The sequence below is a fragment of the Salmo salar genome, chromosome ssa06, assembly GCF_905237065.1.
Source record: "Salmo salar chromosome ssa06, Ssal_v3.1, whole genome shotgun sequence".
NCBI classification, from domain to species: Eukaryota; Metazoa; Chordata; class Actinopteri; order Salmoniformes; family Salmonidae; genus Salmo; species Salmo salar.
In genome coordinates, this window is record NC_059447.1 from 41770151 (window position 1) to 41794949 (window position 24799).

General features: G+C 45.9%; 1 protein-coding gene across 1 annotated transcript; it reads left to right on the forward strand.

The window, feature by feature from the left end:
* Nucleotides 1-635: 635 nt before the first annotated feature.
* On the forward strand, nucleotides 636-24384 carry LOC106607266 (integrin beta-3). Its single transcript, XM_014204064.2, has 15 exons — nucleotides 636-928; nucleotides 2072-2157; nucleotides 2484-2688; nucleotides 2863-3115; nucleotides 3370-3532; nucleotides 3698-3859; nucleotides 3952-4047; nucleotides 4144-4233; nucleotides 4890-5024; nucleotides 5160-5589; nucleotides 21039-21261; nucleotides 21450-21550; nucleotides 22644-22760; nucleotides 23279-23445; nucleotides 23586-24384. Exons 1-15 carry the CDS (start codon nucleotides 862-864, stop codon nucleotides 23652-23654), a joined length of 2364 nt encoding a protein of 787 aa, XP_014059539.1. The 5' UTR covers nucleotides 636-861; the 3' UTR covers nucleotides 23655-24384.
* The last annotated feature ends 415 nt before the right edge of the window (nucleotides 24385-24799 follow it).

The following is a 24799-nucleotide window of genomic DNA, read 5'->3' on the forward strand; positions in this document are numbered from 1 at the left end:
CCTGCTCCATTACTCCACAATGGACAGGCCTGGGAGGGCCACTAAACAGGTCAGATTCAGATAAAGGAAGAATGGATCAAACAGGACTACTGAATCCTTCTCTAAAGAATAGACGGCAGAGAATGGATGTACATAGTCCAGCCTACATGCCCACATGCACAACAAGCAAAAATGCTCAAAGCCCTGTAAACCCTTATCTGAAAACTAAAGAAAATATGCTCAAAGCCCTGTAAACCCTTATCTGAAAACTAAAGAAAATATGCTCAAAGCCCTGTAAACCCTTATCTGAAAACTAAACAAAGATGCAAACAACGTTTACAAACACTTTTCTCTGCATTGTTATAACAGTGTATTGTTTTTGACAATATTTTTTATTGTCAATATTTATTTCTATACATTTTCTATTTCATGTGTCTTATTTTCATTCATACATTTGTTTAGTTTATATATAAATGTATTCATTCATTTATTTCATTTTTTTTTTTGGGGGGGGGAATATTGTCGAATAGACTTCAAAAGATTAGCAGGCAATTTGTATGTCTTGAATCACACAGATGCTTGCTACCATTATAGCGACAGACATATCTATGCCACTGACATGTGGAGAATAGGCCAACAGTTTAATATAATGCATATCCATACTCTAGTCTGTATATTATGTCTTACAGTTACATTTCTATAAAGTAGCCTGAACGTGTGTGCCAGAGCCTCTCTGAATCATAATTAGCATTGCATTTTGCAAGAATGAGGAAAAGCATTCTAATTGGTGATCCACTGGTTTGAGAGTAGGCTACTAATACTACTACAGAGGTGGAGCAGGCAGAGAAAGTCAAGCAGTCAGTCCTAACCGGTCTCTCCAACATGGGAACTTTTTTTGACCGACTATGGATATTTTCTGGTTTATTATTAGCTTCTTCTGAAGTTCTTGGTAAGTATTTTCTTTTTCATTTAATCATTTGTATGTATTACGTTTTCCTCTGCCATTCTATAAGACATTTTCTATTCTAGAATGCCGACTGAATTTTAATTATACTTTTGTTTTATCCTATGTTTTTAATAAGTAATACGTCTTAAGTTCCAGGAAAACTCACAAAACGATAGTTTTTGACGATTTTATTTGCTAAAACAATAAAACTTTATGACACTGTATTGCGCTACTTGGAACGGAACATTGGGCATGTTGATTCCTTAAAAGGGATCGCTAATTCGCGAGACGTTGTGACAGAGTGCGCTCATATTTGTACAGGCCACACCTTTGCATCGTAAGGTAACACTTCCACATAGTATTTGTTTTGGCCTCCTGTTTTTATAGAAACAGTGCTATATAGACAAGCAATCACTTCAACATGCACAATAGCGAATAGCTTAATAATAATAATAATAATAATAATAATAATAATAGAAAAGGATATCTAACACATAATTAAACCTCAATACATCGAACAGACAACGCGTGTACATCTCATAGATTTTTGTTGTTGTTGATAAAACTGCAATCAGGTCTTAACCAACTGTTGCAAGACATAATGTTTAACATCAGAGACTTATTGAGCAGCGTCAACGTGACACATTTTAGCGTCATACAGTGATGGAAATTCCTGCAGTGTGTGCCTCTTTCACTAGCATCGAATTGCCTGTATGACATTACAAAACACTGTGCGTGACAGGACAGGCTTGAGTAGCAAGCAGTATGGCGTAACAGAAGAGGAGAGAAGTAGAGCCTGGGGCAGAGAGGGAGCAGAGGAGGAGGAACCAGCAGAGAGAGAGAAAAGAGAGAAACGGAACCGTCTGTGGCCCAACTAACTACTGAAGTAGTGAGAAAAGAAGAAGAAGTGTAGTTTAAATGCAGAGTCAGTGTGGAGAAACGGTCATGAGACACAATTACTGGGCAAAACAGCAGGTAGAATAACATTGTCAGAAACACTCAAAGCTCATAAAGAATCAATCGTAAAGTGTCCATACAGCACATAGCCTATATGATTCCTATTCAAGTGTCCATATATGGCTTATTTGATTCCCACTACTGGACCTCCTACCGATTCACTCATGTTTATGTTGGTTTGTACTTCAGGCTCAAACATCTGCACATCTCGAGGGGTGAGCACCTGCAGACAGTGTTTGGCTATCCACCCTAGCTGTGCTTGGTGCTTTAAGGAAGTAAGTATACCCCTGGGGGACTATGTACAAAAAGTGCTGTCATTTCTAAACGGTTCACCCGATATGGATGAAAATACCCTCAACTTAAAGTTTACATGCTGCACTTTAACGCCATAGTCATTGCATCATTTCAAATCTAAAGGTCTGGACTACAGAGTCAAAACAACAACAAATGTCACTGTCCAAATTCTGTATTCATCTACCGAACCCCCCTTCCACTGTATTGCATTTAGATGCACTTTTTTAATTGATCACTGTCCCTTTACTGGTTGTCTCATTGGGAAGTGTTACTCTCACCAGTGTGTGTGTTGTTTTCATGGGGTCAGGAGTTTGGCCAAGGGGGCTCCAGTGTGTCCCGTTGTGACCTGAAGCAGAACCTGTTGGATGGGGGGTGTACGAAGGGGGGGCTAGAGTTCCCCTTCAGTAGCCTCAGTGTGCAAGAAAACACGCCCCTCAGTGACAAGGCATCGGGGGCTGCTGACGACGTCACCCAGATCAGACCTCAGAAACTCAGCCTCACTCTGAGACCAGGTACACTTACATACCAACACCCATATACACTGGCTTCACAACTCATCTAAAGTACATTGAAGTACATCTTTGGCCTCTCCTCTCTCACAAATTCATCCACCTTCTTTTTATCCTTTGTACCCCACCTGCCCTCACCGCTTTTGACATTTTCCCACATCTCTCTCTCTCTCTCAGATGATGCCAGGCGTTTCACAGTGACAGTGAAGCAGGTGGAGGACTACCCAGTTGACCTGTACTATCTGATGGACCTCTCCTACTCCATGAAGGACGACTTGGCCCGCCTGCGCTCCCTGGGCAACCAGCTGGCTGCAGCCATGGGCCGCACCACCAGCAACCTGCGTATGGGCTTTGGGGCCTTTGTGGACAAGCCCCTGTCCCCATATATGTACACCTACCCTGAGGAAGCAATCAGTAACCCTTGCCATGGGTGAGTGGGGGGGTGGAGGGGACGGAGAGGTGGATGAGGAGGGAGAGGAGGAGGAGATAGTTCAGAGGGGAAGATTTTGATTTTGAAAAAGGTTGATATTCTGTGTTGAAGCTCAAACTTCCTCAGGATGTGTCTTTGTTAATACCTGTCAAATTGTGTCCAACAGCAATGTATTTATCTTTCTTTCTCTATCTCTCTCCACCTTTTTTTGTCAATTTCCTGTTTTCGGCATGGCATGGGGGTGTGATGTGTAGGATCCAGACGCGGTGCCTGCCTCAGTTTGGCTACAAGCACGTGCTGTCTCTGACCAAGCAGGTGGAGCGCTTCACCGAGGAGGTGGCCAAGCAGCAGGTGTCTCGTAACAGAGACTCTCCAGAGGGAGGCTTCGACGCGGTCATACAGGCAGTGGTGTGCAAGGTGATACACACACACACACACACGCATGTACTCACACACCTAGAGACATACAGGCGCACACACACACACACTCAGTGGTTTAGAAAACAGCTCACAAACTTGAATACGTACCGTTTCTCTCCTCTCCTCTTCTTTCCCTCTCTCTCTCCCTCCCTTTGTCACTAGGACAAGATAGGCTGGCGTACGGATGCCTCCCACCTGTTGGTGTTCACTACCGATGCTACGACACACGTAGCCCTGGACGGCCGGCTGGCTGGTCTAGTGCAGCCCAATGATGGACAGTGTCACATCGGCAGAGACAACAACTATGACAAGTCGTCAACCCTGGTGAGTGGTGTGTGTCAGGGAGTTTGTGTTTGAGTTCTATTCTTTTGTTATCACAAGAGAAACGTTATGATAACGATGGTCTCCTCCTTCAGGACTACCCCTCTCTGGCTCTGATCACAGAGAAGATGTCGGAGAACAACATCAACCTCATTTTCGCTGTGACCAACAATGTGATGCCCCTCTACCAGGTGAGTACACCTGACTGTTATCAGGGTCACCGTGGTTACTAGGTGTAGGGTTATGGTACAGTACCTATTATGTCCCCTTGGACCCTCTTTCCTCAGAATTACAGCCAGCTGATTCCCGGCACCACAGTTGGAACGCTGTCGGATGACTCTGGGAATGTGATCCAACTCATCCTGGATGCTTACGAGGTAAGAGACAGCCGTATATGTGAGAGTTGGGTTTCGATTTCAATCCTGCTCAGTCATGCCCACTTTACCATTAACACGAGTTGGTAACACCTAGGGAGAATTGTCATGCACTGAGAAACAGCTGCGCTGAGTGCGCTCTATCCAATCGTAGCAGCAGAATCAACCTACAGCCCGGCCATTTACAGACAACAGAACTACCCATTAGCATGCAGCGCCTCGTAGCCAATGTTATGTTGAAAGGACAGGAGCAAACATCACCAACACAACTGTCATAAAAAATACTGATACTCCAGAAAGCAGGAAATGCCTTGAGCTTGTCATGCTGCGTCATGCATTGCTAAGCCATTCGTCACGTACATTGGCTGTTTGAGATATTTCAAGAGGAACACACAACATTAGCGAACATAACACTCCCACTTCAAACTCTCATTGCTTCTAGCATTTTTTAATGAGGACGTGGAAATCGAGGCTAAATGAGTGAGTTCAGCCCCCCTTAAATTCTCAAACAGTCCTATTTGACTTCCCACGAGCCCATGGACACACTCTATCCATTTCCACAGAGACTAAGAGTAGAGGTTTTCTGAATCATTTATGTTTCTGATTGAGTTCTTTCTGACCTCTGACCTCTGCCCATTGACCCCTGACCTGTGGAGTAGAGGATCCGTTCCAAGGTGGAATTGGAGTTGCTGGGTGTTCCAGAGGAGCTGGCTCTGTCGTTCAACGCCACCTGCCTCAACGGAGAGCTCATCCAGGGACTCAAGTCCTGCTCCGGACTTAAGATCGGAGACACAGTCAGTACCTGTACCACTCACCATCTGGATGATAAATGCTGGCCTAGTGTCAGATCTTAGGTATAGGAATAATGCTCTGTTCTTACAGCAGGTTACATTTGAACGGTGCAGTATCACACACACCTTTCCCCCCAGGTGTCTTTCAGTGTGGAGGCAAGGTTACGCGGCTGCCCTAAGGAGAAGAACCGTACCTTCACCATTAAACCTGTGGGCTTCAAAGATGCCCTGGAGGTTACGGTCCACTTCGCCTGCGGGTGTGACTGTGAGGCCACAGCCCAGCCCGAGAGCCCTCTCTGTAACCAGGGGAATGGGACCTACGAGTGTGGTGTGTGCCAGTGTCACCCGGGGCGCCTGGGAGACCGCTGTGAGTGTGCCGACGGGGACTACAGGCCCTCAGACCAGGGCAACTGCAGCCCCAAACCTGAGGACCCCATCTGCGGTGGGAGGGGCAACTGTGTGTGTGGCCAATGCTCCTGCCACACTAGTGGCTTTGGAAAGGTGTGGGGCAAGTACTGCGAGTGTGACGACTTCAACTGCCTGCGCTTCAAAGGAGAGATCTGCTCAGGTGAGTGGATAGACCACTGTGGTATCTGTCAAGGAGACAGCCATCTTGGTTTCTTTTTGTGTTTAGTTTTTTTACCCTTTTTTCTCTCCAATTTCGTGGTATCCAATTGGTAGTTATACAATCTTGTCCCATCGCTGCAACTCCCATACGGGCTTGGGAGAGGCGAAGGTCGAGAGCCGTGCATCCTCCGAAACCCGACCCAGCCAAGCCGCACTGCTTCTTGACACAATGCCCGCTTAACCCGGAAGCCAGCCGCACCAATGTGTCGGAGGAAACACCGTACACCTGGTGACCGTGTCAGCGTGCATGCGCCCGGCCTGCCACAGGAGTCGCTAAAGCGTGATGGGACAAGGACATCCCGGCCGGCCAAAACCTCCCCTAACCCAGACGACACTGGGCCAATTGTGCGCCGCCTCATGGGTCTCCCGGTCGTCTGCGACAGAGCCTAGACTCGAACCAGGATCTCAAGTGGCACAGCTAGCACTGCGATGTAGTGCCTTAGACCACTGCACAACTCGGGAGGCCCCGAGTTGGTTTCTTTTACTACACGTTCTTTTCTGCTGAGTTTTGAAGCTTAACTCATCAACACACGTTGTTTTTGTAACATTCCTTGTCTGTGTTTGCTTTAGGGTTAGGGTTTTTGGCAGACTTATGGTTTTAGCAGGATAGAGGAGATTTCCATAGAACATGTCCACAATGCCTCAGTTGACCCTTATCCAGACCTCTCTCTTTTACTTTTAATTTAACGAAGTCCATGATTAGCTTGGCTTTAATCGTAGTTGAGCCATTGTTACCACAGTTTCTTCGTTTTTCTTGCCACTGTATATGGTATTAACTATGTGAACCCTTTGGAAATACCTGGATTTCTGCATAAAATGGTCATACAATTTGATCTGATCTCCATCTAGGTCACAACAATAAACAAACAGTCTGCTTAAACTAATGACGCACAAACAATTATACATTTTCATGTCTTTATTGAACACACCGTGTAAACATTCACAGTTCAGGGTGGAAAAAGATTGTGAACCCTTGGATTTAATAACTGGTTGTCCCTCCGTTGGCAGCAATAACCTCAATCGAACCTTTTCTGTGGTTGTGGATCAGACCTGCACAACGGTCAGGAGGAATTTTGGACCATTCCTCTTTACAAAACTGTTTCAGTTCAGCAATATTCTTGGGATGTCTGGTGTGACCTACTGTCTTGAGGTCATGCCACAGCATCGCAATCGGGTTGAGGTCAGGACTCTGACTGGGCCACTCCAGAAGGTGTATTTTCTTCTGTTAAAGCCATTCTGTTGTTGATTTACTTCTGTGTTTTGGGTCGTTGTCCTGTTGCGTAAACCCAACTTCTGTTGAGCTTCAATTGGTGGACAGATAGCCTAACATTCTCCTGCAAAATGTCTTGATAAACTTGGGAATTCATTTGTCCATTGATGATAACAAGCTGTCCAGGCCCTGAGGCAGCAAAGCAGCCCCAAACCATGATGCTCCCGCCACCATACTTTACAGTTGGGTGTTGGTGTGCTGTGGCTTTTTTCTCCACACATAGTGTTGTGTGTTCCTTCCAAACAACTCAACTGTAGTTTCATCTGTCCACAGAATATTTTGCCAGTAGCGCTGTGGAACATCCAGGTGCACTTTTGCAAACTTCAGACGTGCATGAATGTTTTTTTTGGACAGCAGTGGCTTCGTCCGTGGTGTCCTTCCATGAACACCATTCTTGTTTAGTGTTTTACATATCGTAGACTCGTCAACAGAGATGTTAGCATGTTCCAGAGATTTCTGTAAGTCTTTAACTGACACTCTAGGATTCTTCTTAACCTCATTGAGCATTTTGCGCTGTGGTCTTGCAGTCATCTTTGCAGGACGGCCACTCCTAGGGAGAGTAGCAGCAGTGCTGAACTTTCTCCATTTATAGACAATTTGTCTTACCGTGGACTGATGAACATTAAGGCTTTTAGAGATACTTTCCAGCTTTATGCAAGTCAACAATTCTTAATCTTAGGTCTTCTGAGATCTATTTTGTTTGAGCCATGGTTCACATCAGGCAGTTCTTCTTAATAGCAAACTCAAATTTTGTGAGTGTTTTTATAGGGCAGGGCAGCGCTAACCAACATCTCCAATCTCGTCTCATTGATTAGACTCCAGGTTAGCTGACTCCTGACTCCAATTAGCTTTTGGGGAAGTCATTAGCCTAGGGGTTCACATACTTTTTCCAACCTACACTGTGAATGTTTAAATGATGTATTCAATATAGACAAGAAAAATACAATCATTTGTGTGTTATTAGTTTAAGCACACTATGTTTGTCTATTGTTGTGACTTAGATGAAGATCAGATCAAATCCGATGACCAATTTATGCAGAAATCCAGGTAATTCCAAAGGGTTCACATACTTTTTCTTGCCACTGTAAATAGTAGATAAATACCGGCTTAAACCAGGCTGTAAAATAAGGTGTTACCCCACATTCTTATTATATGCCATATACTGAACGCTGTTGGCTTTGAAATAGACCAAGAAGACTACACAATGTTATGTAGCAATAAACAGAGAATGCAGTGGTTCACCATTGGTCGATGTCTTTGACCTCTAATGTTTGCTGAAATTCACTATGCTTACTGTACTGTAGCGCCAATGGATATACCTAGTCTGCTCTTACACTTAGATTGTATTACGAAGGTGAAAACATTCGAAGGAAACGGAACATGTTTACAATATACTTACAAGAAGTTATTCAGATTATTCAAATCAAAACCACGTCTTCTTCCATGATCATTTTAGCATAGTAAATGAGCTCACAGCACTCACTGATTCTATCAATCTTCTAACCACTCTTGGGAATGAAGTATGAGGTGTCATCACTGATCATCTCTCCCTACTGCATGCCTGCACAGCACACCCGTTGTGAAATCAAAGTAGAGCGTTGTAATAGGTCCTGTCATTGGATAATTGAATGTTGCTGCATAGCAGATGAATCATGGTGCCGTAGCTGCGTTTATATACAGTGACATTCGAGAGTTTGGACACACCTACTCATTCCAGGGTTTTTCTTTATTTTTTACTATTTTCTACATTGTAGAATAATAGTGAAGACATCGACACTATGAAATAACACACGGAATCATGTAGTAACCAAAAAAAGTGTTAAACAAATTCAAGTATATTTTATATTTGAGATTCTTCAAAGTAGAGACCCTTTGTCTTCATGACAGCTTAGCACACTCTTGGCATTCTCTCAACCAGCTTCATGAGGTAGTCACCTGGAATGCATTTAAATTAAACAGGTGTGCCGTATTAAAAGATAATTTGTGGAATTTCTTTCCTTCTTAATGCATTTCAGCCAATCAGTTGTGTTGTGACAAGGTAGGGGTGGTATACAGAAGATAGCCCTATTTGGTAAAAGACCAAGTCCATATTATGGCAAGAACAGCTCAAATAAGAGAAACGACAGTCCATCATGACTTTAAGACATGAAGATCAGTCAATCTGGAACATTTCAAGAAAGTTTAAAGTTTCTTCAAGTGCAGTCGCAAAAACCATTAAGCGCTATTATGAAACTGGCTCTCATCAGGACCGCCACAGGAAAGGAAGAACCCGAGTTACCTCTGCTGCTGACGATAAGTTCATTATAGTTAACTGCACCTCAGATTGCAGCTCAAGTAACAGGCACATCTCATCATCAACTGTTCAGAAGAGACTGCATGAATCAGGCCTTCATGGTCGAATTGCTGCAAAGATACACTACTAAAAGACACCAATGGGCCAAGAAACACGAGCAATGGACATTAGACTAGTGGAAATCTGTCCTTTGGTCTGATGAGTACAAATATGAGATTTTTGGTTCCAACCGCCATGTCTTTGTGAGAAGCAGAGTAGGTGAGCGGATGATCTCCGCATGTGTGGTTCCCACCGTGAAGCATGGAGGAGGTGTGATGGTGCTTTGCTGGTGACACTGTCTGATTTATTTAGAATTCAAGGTAAACTTAACCAGCATGGCTACCACTGCATTCTGCAGCGATACGCCATCCCATCTGGTTTGCGCTTAATGGGACTAGCATTTGTTTTTCAACAGGATAATGGCCCAACACACCTCCAGGCTGTATAAGGGCTATTTGACCAAGAAGGAGAGTGATGGAGTGCTGCATCAGATGACCTGGCCTATACAATCACCCGACCTCAACCCAATTGAGATGGTTTGGGATGAGTTGGACTGCAGAGTGATGGAAAAGCAGCCAACAAGTGCTCAACATATGTGGGAACTCCTTCAAGACTGTTGGAAAAGCATTCCAGGTGAAGCTGGTTGAGGGAATGCCAAAAGTGTGCAAAGCTGTCATCAAGGCAAAGGGTAGCTACATTGAAGAATCTCAAATATAAAATATATTTTGATTTGTTTTTTGATTTGATTTCTTTTTTTGGTTACTACATGATTCCATATGTGTTATTTCATGTCTTTACTATTATTCTACAATGTAAAAAATAGTAAAAATAAAGAAAAACCCTTGAATGAGTAGGTGTGTCCAAACTTTTGACTGGTACTGTATGTGTTAGCTGTAGCTATAACTCTGTGTTTTAACCACAGCCATTCCCTTGGGGATGGACTGAGCTTTATTAGAAAACCAGAACTTATGGTAACAGAGGTTAAAGTCAGATTGGCCAATCGCTGTTGTAGTCACTGAAAGAATGAGAGGCACTGGATACCTGTAGAGAAGTTATGTCTGTTTCTCTTTCAGGGAAAGAGCTATGTAGTCTATTATAGTAATTTTACTGAAAATACACGGTTTGATTCCCTCCATAAGACATCCTTTGTGGTCAAATAGATGGTTGCCATTAGTTCCCAGCGTAGCCCTGAGTCTTTCGACCTAGGAATGAGGATGTTCCCATGGTCAACCGCTTCACATGTTTGTTTTCACATTGTCCAGACTTTTCCTCATCCCTCTCTCCCCTCACCCAGCCATAGCATGCCTCCACAGGGATTTAGACGGGAAGGCAGGGGGGGTCTGAGTCGTGTGAGACAGCATCTCTTAACCTAAGCAGTCTGGCCCTTTGGGAAGGCACTATAGAAAGGGCCCGTGGGCTGAACAAGAGGGTTAATGTGCACCGGAATAAAACATTTTATTCAACGTACCTAAGGCAACCAGCTGCAATAGGATTGTCAGTTTGCTCAATATTTGGGCATATAGCTGAATCAACATACAGTCTATTCTACTTTATCTGCATATTTCCCAGTGTAAAATTAAACTCTTCACGACAGTTTAATACATATATCATCAGGCTTTTCTTTGAGGGACTAGTTACACCCTAACGCAGTCGTCTGAAACTCCTGGTGTACAGGCCACATCAAGCCTGCAAGTCACATTATGATATGTAATTCCTATTGGAATCCAACTAGAGTGAGGATATCCAACAATTGAAACTTTCAATCACCCACAACCTGCATTGAGAATGACTGACAGGGTAGAAAATATTGATTATTGAGACTACCTAAATCATATAAACCCGGAACAGCCATCTCAGTAACAGGTACAAAAACTCCAACTACTAACAGATTGGATTCGTTTTGAAAAATGTATGTTTTTTTATTTTTGTGTAGCATAAGATTAATCAATCAATGTACATGCAAAAACATAGATATTGAAACAAACAATTCTGAAAATCAACCTGCAATAGAGCATGCTGGGAAATATAATAACGATGGGTGTGGTTTTTAGCAAACATATTTGTAATTTTACTCCAAAAGGAAAACATGAATTTGTAATTCGTCTCAACAAGTTCATATACATTGAGCAAAGTTTGTTGAATGAACAAACCTTCACACATTAGCTACATTTATTTTCCTTCAATTCACAGAATAATGCTGATTAAGCAATTGGTTAAGTTGGCCTTTTTGTGTGAAATGTATGCTATGTGTGAAATATTATGTATGATGGTTAGGGTGAAGTCAGGACTTGGGAATGGGATATATTTGGTTAAAACAGTAATTACTGTCTTAACTCAGCATTAGCTATGGTTTCGTCAGTGGAAAATATGTTGTTTGTGGGATTGTGGTCTTAGTCATTGAGATGTACTCGTCTATGATTGGCACAGAAATGCAACAGTCCAGAACTCCATATTTAGTGAGTAGAGCACGCTGAAGGAGACTCAACTTAGTCAGCCTGTGTCTCTGGAGTCTTGTTGGCATTATGTCATTGCTGTGTGACGAACAGTAAAGTATCAGAGTCCCTGGGTCCAGCTCAATTTGAGTCTCCCCCGTCCCGTCCTCCCAACCCCAGGCCCTCCCACATCCCCCGGAGGGTGTGTATTTTTCCCTCTGCTCTGGAGCTGGGGCTGTGGCAGTGGAGCAGGAGTCAGCAAGCACATCCACAGGGCACACAAACAGGCAAGAGAGAACAGGAAAGTTAGCATTCCTCTGGCACTCTGCCCTCTCTATCCTTCTCTATCTCCCTCTTTAAAGTTAATCTCCATCACAAATACTCCCACTCATCTCCTCTCTTTTTTACATTTTTATTATTCTCTCATCGGTGTGTTTACAGTACCCCCTCTCTCTCGCTCTTTCTTTTTCTCGCTCTATCTATCTATCTATCTATATATATATATATATATATATATATATGTCTATGACTTCCTCCACTGCTTCGCTCTCGTTCGCTCTGTCCTCCCTCCTGGACTCCATGTTTATGTGTCTCTGTAGTTCATGTTTACGACTTGATAAATTGGAGGATTAGAGTGCCGTCTCAGACTGAGGCAGATTATTTGGATATGCATGCCAAATGGCACCCTATTCCCTGTACAGTGCATTACTTCTGACCAGGGCTCACGTCAAAAGTAGTGCACTGTGTAGGGAATAGGGTGCCATTTGGGATGTATACCTAGAAACTCCTTCCCATGTCTCTGACTTGACCCTACAACAAGTACAGTAGAGAGAACAAGGCACAAGCACTGTACGGATGAGGTAGAATATAAGGAGCATTAGCCAAACACAATAACGTTTTTAAGAGAGGAAAACCGGGACTTTCTTTACCATGTATTGATTGTGTCCCAGTCAAAAGCATTCAGTTGTGTTCGTGCTCTGTTTGTGGGATACATACTGTAAAACATTAACCAGCTCAACTCAGACAGCTTATGTGCCTGCAAGACAGTAAATCGGCTTTTTATAGCCATAGCTGCCTCTTTCATTAGAAACACACACACGCACGCACACACACTCACTTATCTCATCTCATAGTGATGACAGAGTCAGATAGGGTGTGGGAACTGGGGAATTTAGCTGACGGAGGTGGTTTCACCTGAAATCAACAGTGCCCATGTCTCCGAGGGCCTGTTTTTACAGTTTACAGACCTCTGTTCAGTTTCCATCGGTCACTCTAACCCAGTTGAGCTCTGAGACATGACTCACTTTGTCTCTGCTCTTCGTCATTCATTGCCCAGCCCTGTTGCATTAACCTTCAGTCGGTATGTCTGTCTGAGGGCAATCAAACAATAATTTCTCAATTTTGCTGGCTAGTCTGAGAGATATTGTGGAGGCTCCAGGGAGTGGTCGTCGCAGCCAGTGATTTTCCCAGTGTTGGGAGGGGATGAGTGGGATGGATTACCAGTTTGCTTCATTAAGAAGGGAGCTTATCCTGCCATGACTGTCTGGTCATGAATTGATGACTTAATGTTTTGGGAATTATTACTCAATATGGACTCATCACACATGTGTATGCCTGTCCATGCTCTCATTAATACAGAGACAAACACATGCAGAATTGCTGACAATTATACTGAACAAAAATAGAAACACAACATGCAACAATTTCAAAGATTTGACTGAGTTACAGTTCATATGAGGAAATCAGTCAATTGAAATGAATTCATTAGGCCCTAATCTATGGATTTCACATGACTGGGAATACAGATATGCATCTGTTGGTCACAGATACCTTAAAAACAATGGGCCTCACAATGGTCCTCAGGATCTCGTCACGTTATTTCTGTGTATTAAAACTGACATTGATAAAATGCAATTGTGTTCATTGTCCGTAGCTTTTCACAATGTTGACATCAGCAAACTGCTCACCCACTGTAGAATAACTATCTTCAAAGTCATGACTCGGGACGTCGGGTTTGAAATGAAAGCTTCTTTTAGTAATACTACTTGTTCACGTTACATTTAACAACTTCAGATTCTACAAAACAATAAAAGAAAGTTGCTAGCGAAAGTCAGGACAATCACTTGTTACTTGTACATAACTGGCGCGTTCTCGCTCTCTACCTCCTGTCGCAAGGCATTCTGGAACTTGCAGTCAATAGCGTAATCCAATACTAACCAATACAACAGAAATATGTATGTAGTTCTCTCAATCTCCAACACACGAATTCTAATACAATTATATATGTAAATACTCCAAAGAAAATATCTTTAGATACAGCTCAATGAATTAACTGTAAACATTAACTCTTAATTTAATTTAATTTAATTAATACATTTAATTTACTCTTAACTCTTAATTAACTCTTATTAAAGTTACAACATCCTCCCCCTGATGAACAAGTGTTAATCTAAATCTCTAAGCAGTATATCAACTGAATAGGTCTCCAGAACAAAGTCCCTGAAGCAGTACGAACTGAACATGACATCTCGGCCTGGAAACAGTTCCTCAATCTTTCCTAGTTTCCTGGTTTGTCTGGGTGAGTTATCTTCTCCGATGAGTACAACGTCACCCGCTTTCAGTGGGGTGGGCTGTGGTGTGTCACAGCGGTGTGCTGACTTTAGATCCAGCAAGTAGTCTCTTCGTCAGCTGTTCCAGAAGCTGGTCACAAGTCTCTGCCTGTACTTCCATCTGCGTGTCATTTCCTCCTTGTTTAGCGTTGGGTGCTGATTGTCAGCTGGAAATGGCTTTGGCGGCAAAGAGGTTAATCTTTTACCCACCAGGAAGTGTGCTGGTGTCAGCAGTTGTGGTTCATCCACGTCATTGTGCACGAAGGTCAGAGGCCTAGAAATTAGGATAGCTTCAACCTCTGTCAGGACTGTGCACATCTCTTCAAAGTTGAGTGAAGCTCTCCCAAGAACCATTCTCAGGCATGTTTTCACTGACCTGACGAGTCTTTCCCAGAATCCCCCCCACCAGGCTACTCGCTCGGCGATGAACCTCCAGGTGATGCCCCTTTCTGAGAAGAACGCCAAGCGTTGGGGCTCTTTGATTGCCTTCCACAGTGCTTTCAAGCCCTGATCAGCTCTCTTGAACGTTTTTGCATTGTCTGAGTAGATTACCTTGCATAATCCTCTCCTTGAGATGAATCTCTCTGATTTGTACTAGAGTGTCTCTTGCTCCAGAATGCATCACATTTTACATTACATTTACGTCATTTAGCAGACGCTCTTATCCAGAGCGACTTACAAATTGGTGCATTCACCTTATGATATCCAGTGGAACAACCACTTTACAATAGTACATCTATATCTTTTTTTTTGGGGGGGGGGGGTTAAAAGGATTACTTTTTCCTTAAAGAGGTGGGGTTTCAGGTGTCAACGGAAGGTGGTGATTGACTCCGCTGTCCTGGCGTCGTGAGGGAGCTTGTTCCACCATTGGGGTGCCAGAGCAGCGAACAGTTTTGACTGGGCTGAGCGGGAACTGTGCTTCCGCAGAGATAGGGGGGGCCAGCAGGCCAGAGGTGGATGAACGCAGTGCCCTTGTTTGGGTGTAGGGCCTGATCAGAGCCTGAAGGTACGGAGGTGCCGTTCCCCTCACAGATCCGTAGGCAAGCACCATGGTCTTGTAGCAGATGCGAGCTTCAACTGGAAGCCAGTGGAGTGTGCAAAGGAGCGGGGTGACGTGAGAGAACTTGGGAAGGTTGAACACCAGACGGGCTGCGGCGTTCTGGATGAGTTGTAGGGGTTTAATGGCACAGGCAGGGAGCCCCGCCAACAGGGAGTTGCAGTAATCCAGACGGGAGATGACAAGTGCCTGGATTAGGACCTGCGCCGCTTCCTGTGTAAGGCAGACGTCCCCCACCGGTACCCAGCATCTCTCCTCCGGACCGTACCCCTCCCAATCCACGAGGTACTGCAGGCCCCTCACCCGATGCCTGGAATCCAGAATGGATCGTACCGTGTACGCCGGGGGCCCCTCGATGTCCAGGGGGGGTGGAGGGACCTCCCGTACCTCAGCTTCTTGAAGCGGACCAGCCACCACTGGCCTGAGGAGAGACACATGAAACGAGGGGTTAATACGGTAATAACGGGGAGCTGTAACCTATAACACACCTCGTTTATCCTCCTCAGGACTTTAAATGGCCCCACAAACCGCGGACCCAGCTTCCGGCAGGGCAGGCAGAGGGGCAGGTTTCGGGTCGACAGCCAGACCCGATCCCCAGGCGTGAACACTGGGGCCTCACAGCGGTGGCGGTCAGCGCTCGTCTTCTGCCGGGCCTTGGCCCGGTTTAGGTGCTCCTAGACAGCCTCCCAGGTCTCCCTCGAGCGCTGTACCCACTCCTCCACCACAGGAGCCTCGGTCTGGCTCTGATGCCATGGTACCAGGACCGGCTGGTACCCCAACACGCACTGAAAAGGCGAAATGTTCGTTAAGGAGTGGCGGAGCGAGTTCTGGCCCATCTCTGCCCATGGAACATACCTCGCCCACTCCCCTGGCTGGTCCTGGCAATACGACCACAGAAATCTACCCACATCCTGGTTCACTCTCTCCACCTGCCCATTACTCTCGGGGTGAAAACCAGAGGTCAGACTGACCGAGACCCCCCAGACGCTCCATGAACGCCTTCCACACCCAGGACGTGAACTGGGGACCCCGATCAGAAACTATGTCCTCAGGCACCCCGTAGTGCCAGAAGACGTGAGTAAATAGGGCCTCATTCTGTAGGGCCGTAGGGAGACCAGGCAAAGGGATGAGACGACAGGACTTAGAAAACCGATCCACAACGATCAGGATTGTGGTGTTCCCCTCGGAAGGTGGGAGATCGGTCAGGAAGTCTACCGATAAGTGTGTCCAAGGCCGCTGTGGAACGGGGAGGGGTTGTAACTTCCCTCGTGGCAGGTGTCTAGGAGCCTTGCTCTGAGCGCACACCGAACAGGAGGAGACGTAAAACCTCACGTCCTTAGCTAGCGTGGGCCACCAGTACTTCCCCCTAAGGCTTCGCACCGTCCTATCCATGCCTGGGTGACCAGAGGCAGGTAACGTATGCGCCCACCGAATCAATTTATCGCGGACACCAAGCGGGACATACCTCCGTCCCGCAGGACACTGAGGCGGAGTAGGTTCCGAACGACATGCCCGCTCGATGTCCGCATCCACCTCCCACACCACCGGCGCCACCAGATAAGAGGCCGGAAGTATGGGGGTGGGATCGATGGGCCGTTCCTCCGTATCATACAGACGGGACAGTGCGTCCGCCTTAGTGTTCTGGGAACCTGGTCTATACGAGATGGTAAATCTAAATCTGGTGAAATACATGGCTCACCTTGCCTGACGAGGGTTCAGTCTCCTCGCCGCCCGAATGTACTCCAGATTACGGTGGTCAGTCCAGATGAGGAAAGGGTGTTTAGCCCTCTCGAGCCAATGTCTCCACACTTTCAGTGCTTTTACGACCGCTAGCAGCTCCTGGTCCCCCACGTCATAGTTTTGCTCCGCCAGGCTGAGCTTCCACGAAAAGAAAGCGCAGGGGCGGAGCTTCAGTGGCGTGCCTGAGCGCTGTGAGAGCATGGCTCCTACCCCAGCCTCGGACACGTCCACCTCCACTATGAATGCCAAAGAGGGATCCGGATGAGCCAATACAGGAGCCTCGGTGAACAGCGACTTCAAGCGATCAAAAGCTCTGTCCGCCTCAGCCGACCACCGCAGACGCACCGGCCCTCCCTTCAGCAGTGAGGTAATGGGAGCAGCCACCTGCCCACGGCCGAAATGTGGTCACACTCCATTTTCACCCCTGATGTGGAAATGCGATACCCCAAACAGACGGACTGTTTGAAGAACACGCATTTCTCAGCCTTGACATATAGGTCATGCTCCAACAGTCGCCCAAGCACTTTGCGCACCAGAGACACATGCGCGGCGCGTGTAGTGGAATATATCAGGATGTCGTCGATATAAGCCACCACACCCTGCGCTTGCAGATCCCTGAGAATCTCGTCTACAAAGGATTGGAAGACGGCTGGAGCATTCTTCAACCCATACGGCATAATGGCCGGATGTGGTACTAAATGCTGTCTTCCACTCATCTCCCGCCCGGATCCGCACCAAGTTATACATGCTCCTGAGATCCAATTTTGTGAAAAAGCGTGCTCCATGGAATGACTCCGTCGCCGTAGCGATGAGAGGTAGTGGGTAACTGTATCCCATCGTAATCGAATTTAGACCTCTATAGTCAATGCACGGACGCAACCCTCCTCCTTTCTTCTTCACAAAAAAGAAACTCACGGAGGTGGGTGACATGGAGTGCCGAATGTACCCCTGCCTGAGAGATTCAGAGACATATGTTTCCATAGCCACCGGCTCCTCCTGTGACAGGGGATACATGTGACTCCTGGGGGGTGCGGCATCTACCTGGAGGTTTATCACACAATCCCCTCTTTCGATGAGGTGGTAATTTGGTCACCCTCTTCTTACAGAAGGCGATCGCCAAATCGTCATACTCGAGGGGAATGTGCACAGTGGGGACTTGGTCTGGACTCTCCACCGTCGTTGCACCGATGGAAACTCTCACACACCTGCCTGAGCACTCCTCTGACCACCCCTTTAGAGCCCTCTGTTGCCACGAAATGGTAGGATTGTGAAAGGCCAAACAGGCCCACCACCACCGGAAACGCAGGAGAATCAATGAGGAAAAAACAAATTCTTTCCTCATGATCCCCCCGCGTAACCATGTCCAGTGGAGCCGTGGACTCCCTGACCACCCCTGATCCTAATGGTCGACTATCTAGGGAGTGCACCTGAAAAGGTTTGTCCAGCGGAACCTGGGGAATCCCAAACCTATGTGCGAAACCCCGATCCATAAAATTCCCTGCTGCGCCTGAATCGACTAGCGCCTTATGCTGGGAATGAGGAGAGAACTCAGGGAAAGAAATCAAAACATACATGTGACCATCAGGGGGCTCTGGGTGAGCCTGGTGCCGACTCACCTGAGGTGTCCGAACAGTGCTCTGCCGGCCATCTCGATTCCCTGACGAGCCCCTCCAACACCGGTTGGCAGTGCGCCTTCTCCGACCACATCCGGTGCAGGAGGAGGCTCCTCCACCGGTCGCCCTCGCTACAGCACCTCCAAACTCCATGGGGGTTGGAGCAGAGGTGCTGGGGGGTGGAACCAACAGGACCCTATCCGGACACCAGCGGGTAGCCAGCAGGTTATCCAACCTGATGGACATGTCCACTAGCTGGTCCAGGGTGAGGGTAGCGTCTCTGCAGGCAAGCTCCCTGCGGACGTCCTCATGTAGGCTACACCTATAGTGGTCAATCAGGGCCCTGTCGTTCCACCCCGAGCCGGCGGCCAAGGTCCGAAAATCCAGCGCGAAGTCTTGAGCGCTCCTGGTCTCCTGCCGCAGATGGAACAGACGCTCTGGGTAGTCGTCCCTCGCCGAGTCTCGTCCCTCCCAGACAGCGTTGGCCCACTTCAGAGCTTTACCGGACAGGCAGGAGACAAGGGCGCTCACGCTCTCCTCTCCCAAAGGAGCCGGGTGAACGGTTGCCAGGTACAGCTCCAGCTGGAGCAGAAAACCCTTGCACCCAGCAGCCGTCCCATCGTACTCCCTCGGGAGCGCGAGCCGAATACCGCTGGGCACGGATGGTGTCGGCACAGGTGATGGTGTAGGGTGGTACTCGGTGGGTGCAGGGGTTGGCAGACCACCCCTCTCCCATCCCTCCATCATTGCCATCACCTGATCCATGGATGTCCCGAGACGGTGGAGGACGGTGGTGTGATGTAGCACACGCTCCTCCATTGACGTGGAGGGCGCGTCAGCTCCTGCTGACTCCATGATCGGGTGCGGGATTCTGTAACAAGCCTCTTGCAAGAGGGGTGTGTGTGTGGAATCAGGAGCAGGAGAGCAGATGGGTTCCAGGGAATCACATGTTTTAATACAGGCGGTCCCAAAGGCACAGCATAAACACAAAGGGTAACCTCACGAAATGTAGCATCCACCCACAGGGATAGGAACCAGGTTCACACAGAGGAGAAATCTCGACTCCGATATACTAGCGAACACAAATGTCCGCGGTAAAACACATACTGCACAAAAACGAAACAAAATCCCGTGGTGTAGGCACGCACCCCTACCATACTAATTTAGTAACAATCCCGCGCACAGCCTAGCCTGCAGCGGGGAAATATAAACCCACCGAATCAGATACAACAAGACACAGGTGTGACAAACCAGACAGTGCTAAACGAAAAAGGAAAATGGGATCGGTGGCAGCTAGTAGGCCGGCGCCGAGCACCGCCCGAACAGGGAGAGGAGCGACCTTCGGTGGAAGTCGTGACAACTTTAGATTCTACAAAACAATAAAAGAAAGTTGCTAGCGAAAGTCAGGATAATCACTTGTTTCTTGTACAAAACTGGCGCGTTCTCTCTCTCTCTTCCTCCTGTCGCAAGGCATTCTGGAACTTGCAGTCAATAGCGTAATCCAATACTAACCAATACAACAGAAATATGTATGTAGTTCTCTCAATCTCCAACACACGAATTCTAATACAATTACATATGTAAATACTCTAAAGAAAATATCTTTAGATACAGCTCAATGAATTAACTGTAAACATTAACTCTGTAACCCATTAAAGTTACAACACCCACACAACGCCATACACGTAGTCTGCTGCTGGACGTACTGCCAAATTCTCCAAAACGACATTGGAGACGGCTTATGGTGGACATTCCTGTAGTCAGCATGGCAACTGTATGCTCCCTCAAAACTTGAGACATCTGTGATATTGTGTTGAGTGAAAAACTGCACATTTTAAGAGTGGCCTTTTATTGCCCCCAGCACAAGGTGCACCTGTGTAATCATCATGCTGTTTAATCAGCTTCTTGATATGCCACACCTGTCAGGTGGATGGATTATCTTGGCAAAGGAGAAATGCTCACTTACAGGGAAGTTAACAAATTTGTTAACATTTGAGAGAAATAAGCTTTTTGTGCATATGGAACATTTCTGGGATCTTTTATTTCAGCTCATGAAACAAGAGACCAACACTTTACATGTTGGGTTTCTATTTTAGTTAAGTATAGATACAATCTGGCAAAAACACATGCACAACCACTCACATACACATTGCCTTGAAATTCAAAACATTCCAGGCCAGGGTTGTAATTGCACTCATGGGTTTGTCCAGTACTGATAACGTGATGTATAAGAGAAAGATAAACATAATGTACAAAATATACATTATTAGTGTCTCTAAGTTAGACATAAAATGTCCATAAAATATGGCCCATCCTCACTCTCTGTGTCTCTGCCAGGCCATGGGAAATGTGACTGTGGCTTCTGCAAGTGTGGCTCTGACTGGATGGGGGAGAACTGTAACTGCACAACCCGGACAGACACCTGCATGTCCAGCATGGGCCTGCTGTGCAGCGGCCGGGGCCAGTGTGTGTGTGGGGCCTGTGAGTGCACCCAGCCAGGGGCCTACGGGGCCACTTGTGAGAGGTGTCCAACCTGCCCTGATGCCTGCAGCATCAAGAAGTGAGTAAATACAGGGGGCAGTATAACTGCCTACACACAGATACTCTATGAGTACATGTAATAGGGGTGATGATGAAATGGTGATGCAATAAGGAAGAGGAGGAAAAGGAGGATGATTATGATGAAGAAGTTGGTGATGAAGATGATGATGATGATGATGATGTATTAACATTGTGTTGTATCTGCAGGGAATGTGTTGAATGTAAGCACTTCAAGAGAGGCCGTCTCTTTGAGGAGAAAAGCTGTGCCCGAATCTGCAGGGATGAAATTCAGAAGGTGGAAGAACTAGGTAAGAACTATTAAACAATGTTCCCTTATTGTGTGTTCAATATGCTCTCCACGCAACAGATTGCATTATTTACAGTGTGTGTTAAAGTGCTTGATGATCTCACATATTCCTATGATGTGAGCGGCAGGTTGCCTTGTGGGCTGGGCCAGCGCTGGGCCAGTATCTGGAAGGTTGCTGGTTCGAATCACTGAGCCGACTAGGTGAAATATTTGTCAATGTGCCCTTGAGCAAAGCACTTAACCCTAATTGTTCCTTTAAGTAGTTTAAAGCATGTTATATAAAGTGGGTGTTAACAACCCACATTGAGGCCCCAATTTCTCTACAGTATCAGAGCTTGTTCTTCCTGAGGAAACTCTGCAGTTTCAGGGTGGATATGACGCTGATGACCATTTTCTAGAGATCATTCATTGAATCCATTTTAACATTCAATATGATCTGCGGATTCGGTAATCTAAACCTAAAGAACCAGAACAGGCTGAGTAACATTGTGAAGCCAAGTAGCAGGATCATTGGTATGAACTTACAGTAACTGACCTTTCTCGCCAGCAACACACATGAATCATACGCAAGGAGCCATCCATTCTGAGACTCCTAGCATCCCCCGTTTGATTAATTTTTGTATCCTTCCCTTAGAGCGCAGATACAGGCTCCCTATGTTTAAAACGAATAGCTCAAAACTCTCCTTCGTCCCAGCTGCTATTAGCTTTCTCAATATGCAGTAGGACTGTACTGTTTTGGTACAGACTGGTTTATTCATGTCTGGTTTAGAGGTCTAATTCCTGTGGACACTTCTGTTTATATTCTATTTGTTTGTCTGTATATTTAATGTTATGTGTCCATTGATTTTACTATGTGCTGCGAAATAAATATTATTAACCTCCAGCTTCACTCACTCACTCACTCACTCACTCACTCACTCACTCACTCACTCACTCACTCACTCACTCACTCACTCACTCACTCACTCACTCACTCACTCACTCACTCACTCACTCACTCACTCACTCACTCACTCACTCACTCACTCACTCACTCACTCACTCACTCATATATATATCCTCCACCACTTCGATCTAACTCTCTTTCATCCCAGTCTTCTATGAGAAGAATGCTGTGAACTGCACCTATAAGGATGAGAATGACTGTGTAGAGCGCTTCCAGTACTACGAGGATGCCAGCGGAAAGTCCATCCTGTATGTCATGGAGCCTGGTGAGTGTGTCCATTCGTGTGTGAATGGGTCTGAGTTCTGTGCTCATATGTACAGCATATGATATGTGTTTGGCAGGGTCTGGATGAGAGTGAATTCCTTTAGTTATCTAGAGAATAATTGTATGTGTAGAAATAATGTGCATTACTATGTGTGCATAGGACTGAAGCCGGGAGCTGTAGGAGGAGTCGATTTTTCTCCCTAGCTAAGAATAGTGTGTTCCTGGGTGCCACGTCAGTCTTTGTCTTTGTGGCAGGCAGGCACCACTAGAGAGTAGAGCAGGTACAGAGAGGGCAGAATGGTTCTCTAAAGCAGATAATAGCAGTCAGCCCGCCACCCCTGATAGTCTTCTCCCATCTGACACGCACCCAAGAGGAACAAAGACAACCCCAAAGCCAGAGCGAAGTGCATTAACACTAGTCCCCTATTGCCGACACAAATATCATCCACCCAAACCCTCATCTCTCTCCATCTCTTTTCCCTGCTCAATCCTCTCTCTTCTCTCTCCTCCCTCTTTCAGACTGCCCTAAAGGGCCTGATATCCTGGTGGTTCTCATGGCGGTGGCGGGGGCCATCTTGTTTCTGGGTCTGGCTGGCCTGCTCATCTGGAAGCTGCTGGTCACCGTCCACGACCGCCGAGAGTTCGCCAAGTTTGAGGAGGAGAGGGCTAAGGCCAAATGGGATACGGTGAGTCCGACTATGCTTTTAAGACAAAGCTGCCATCTGATGGAGAAAATATGAATGGCAAGAATATTTATCCATGTCAAGATGATACGTGTCTGATTGGATGTTTCATATATTGTCCTCTATTTGTTTCCATTTTCCAGGCTAACAACCCCTTGTACAAAGGAGCCACCACCACTTTCACCAATGTGACCTACCGTGGGAACTCTTGAGGGACTCTTGACCAATCACAATCAGCAAAACTCAGGGGTTTATAAGAGAGATGCAATGTAGTGACACAGAGGGGGGTTGGTGAGGCGAACCCTCTCCACTGTCGTGATAAAGTATGCTGACTCTACTGTCAGTCAAATACGTTTGTTGATATTACACTGTAATGATGGTATTTTATATATCATGTAAAAACCAAAGCATTACAACTGCCTTATCCAACATTACGATATCCGTCCAAATTATGGCAGGGCCTCGAGGACCCCTATTTCACCCACAAAGTGTGACGTCATTCCCATAATAAGGCCTGGTATAGTTCAGAGACCCCAAACATAACTTTAGAGAGAAAGACTGTTATGCTCTGTTATTGTTTCATGAAATTGCACTGTACACACCACAGCACACTTGCCCACAGGCCTCTTTTACAAACAAACTGGTTGTAGTATGTTATTATGGAACCAAACTGCTTGCTTCTACTGCCACGGTTTACTTGTGTTATGACACTAAACTCAGGTTCACACTGTATTACAAAAAGGTCAAGACCAATACCTGTAATAAACAGCCACATGGGATATCATGAGTGAATGATGTTTTAGTTAATGGTGCTGGTGCCCAATTTATGCTGTTTGTTAAAATATGTAAATGTTACATTTAATGTGTTTTGGGAATGAGTGGCTTTTTGGTTAGATGATTGGTTTTACTATGTTGATAAAAAAAGAATAGTGAAATCACTCATCCATTTTTCTGTCTTTTTTTTATAGCAATTTCACTCTGCTAAGAAACATTTTAGAAAAAATGATCTGCTTTTGCGTTTTGCTTTTATATATAACATTGTTTGTAATTGAATGAGTATCAATAACACAGTGCAAACCAGTACAAACACGATTTGCCATGGATAAAGATACGGAGATTTCTGCGCATGTGCAGCTTTTCACTCCGCTGCCTATGTAGCTGTTGCTCAGAGCTCCGTTGCCGCTTCACCCACCCGTAACATGAGCATCTCGTAATTATATACAGATCTCTGGTTTCAGACACTTGCGAATTAAAAAGTTAAATTGGCAGGTGCACAGTGCACTGCTAAGGTGCTGGCTAACCCCTAAAGTACATTGGTGTTTTGTCAAAAGTATATAATTACCCCTGTCTAAATAAA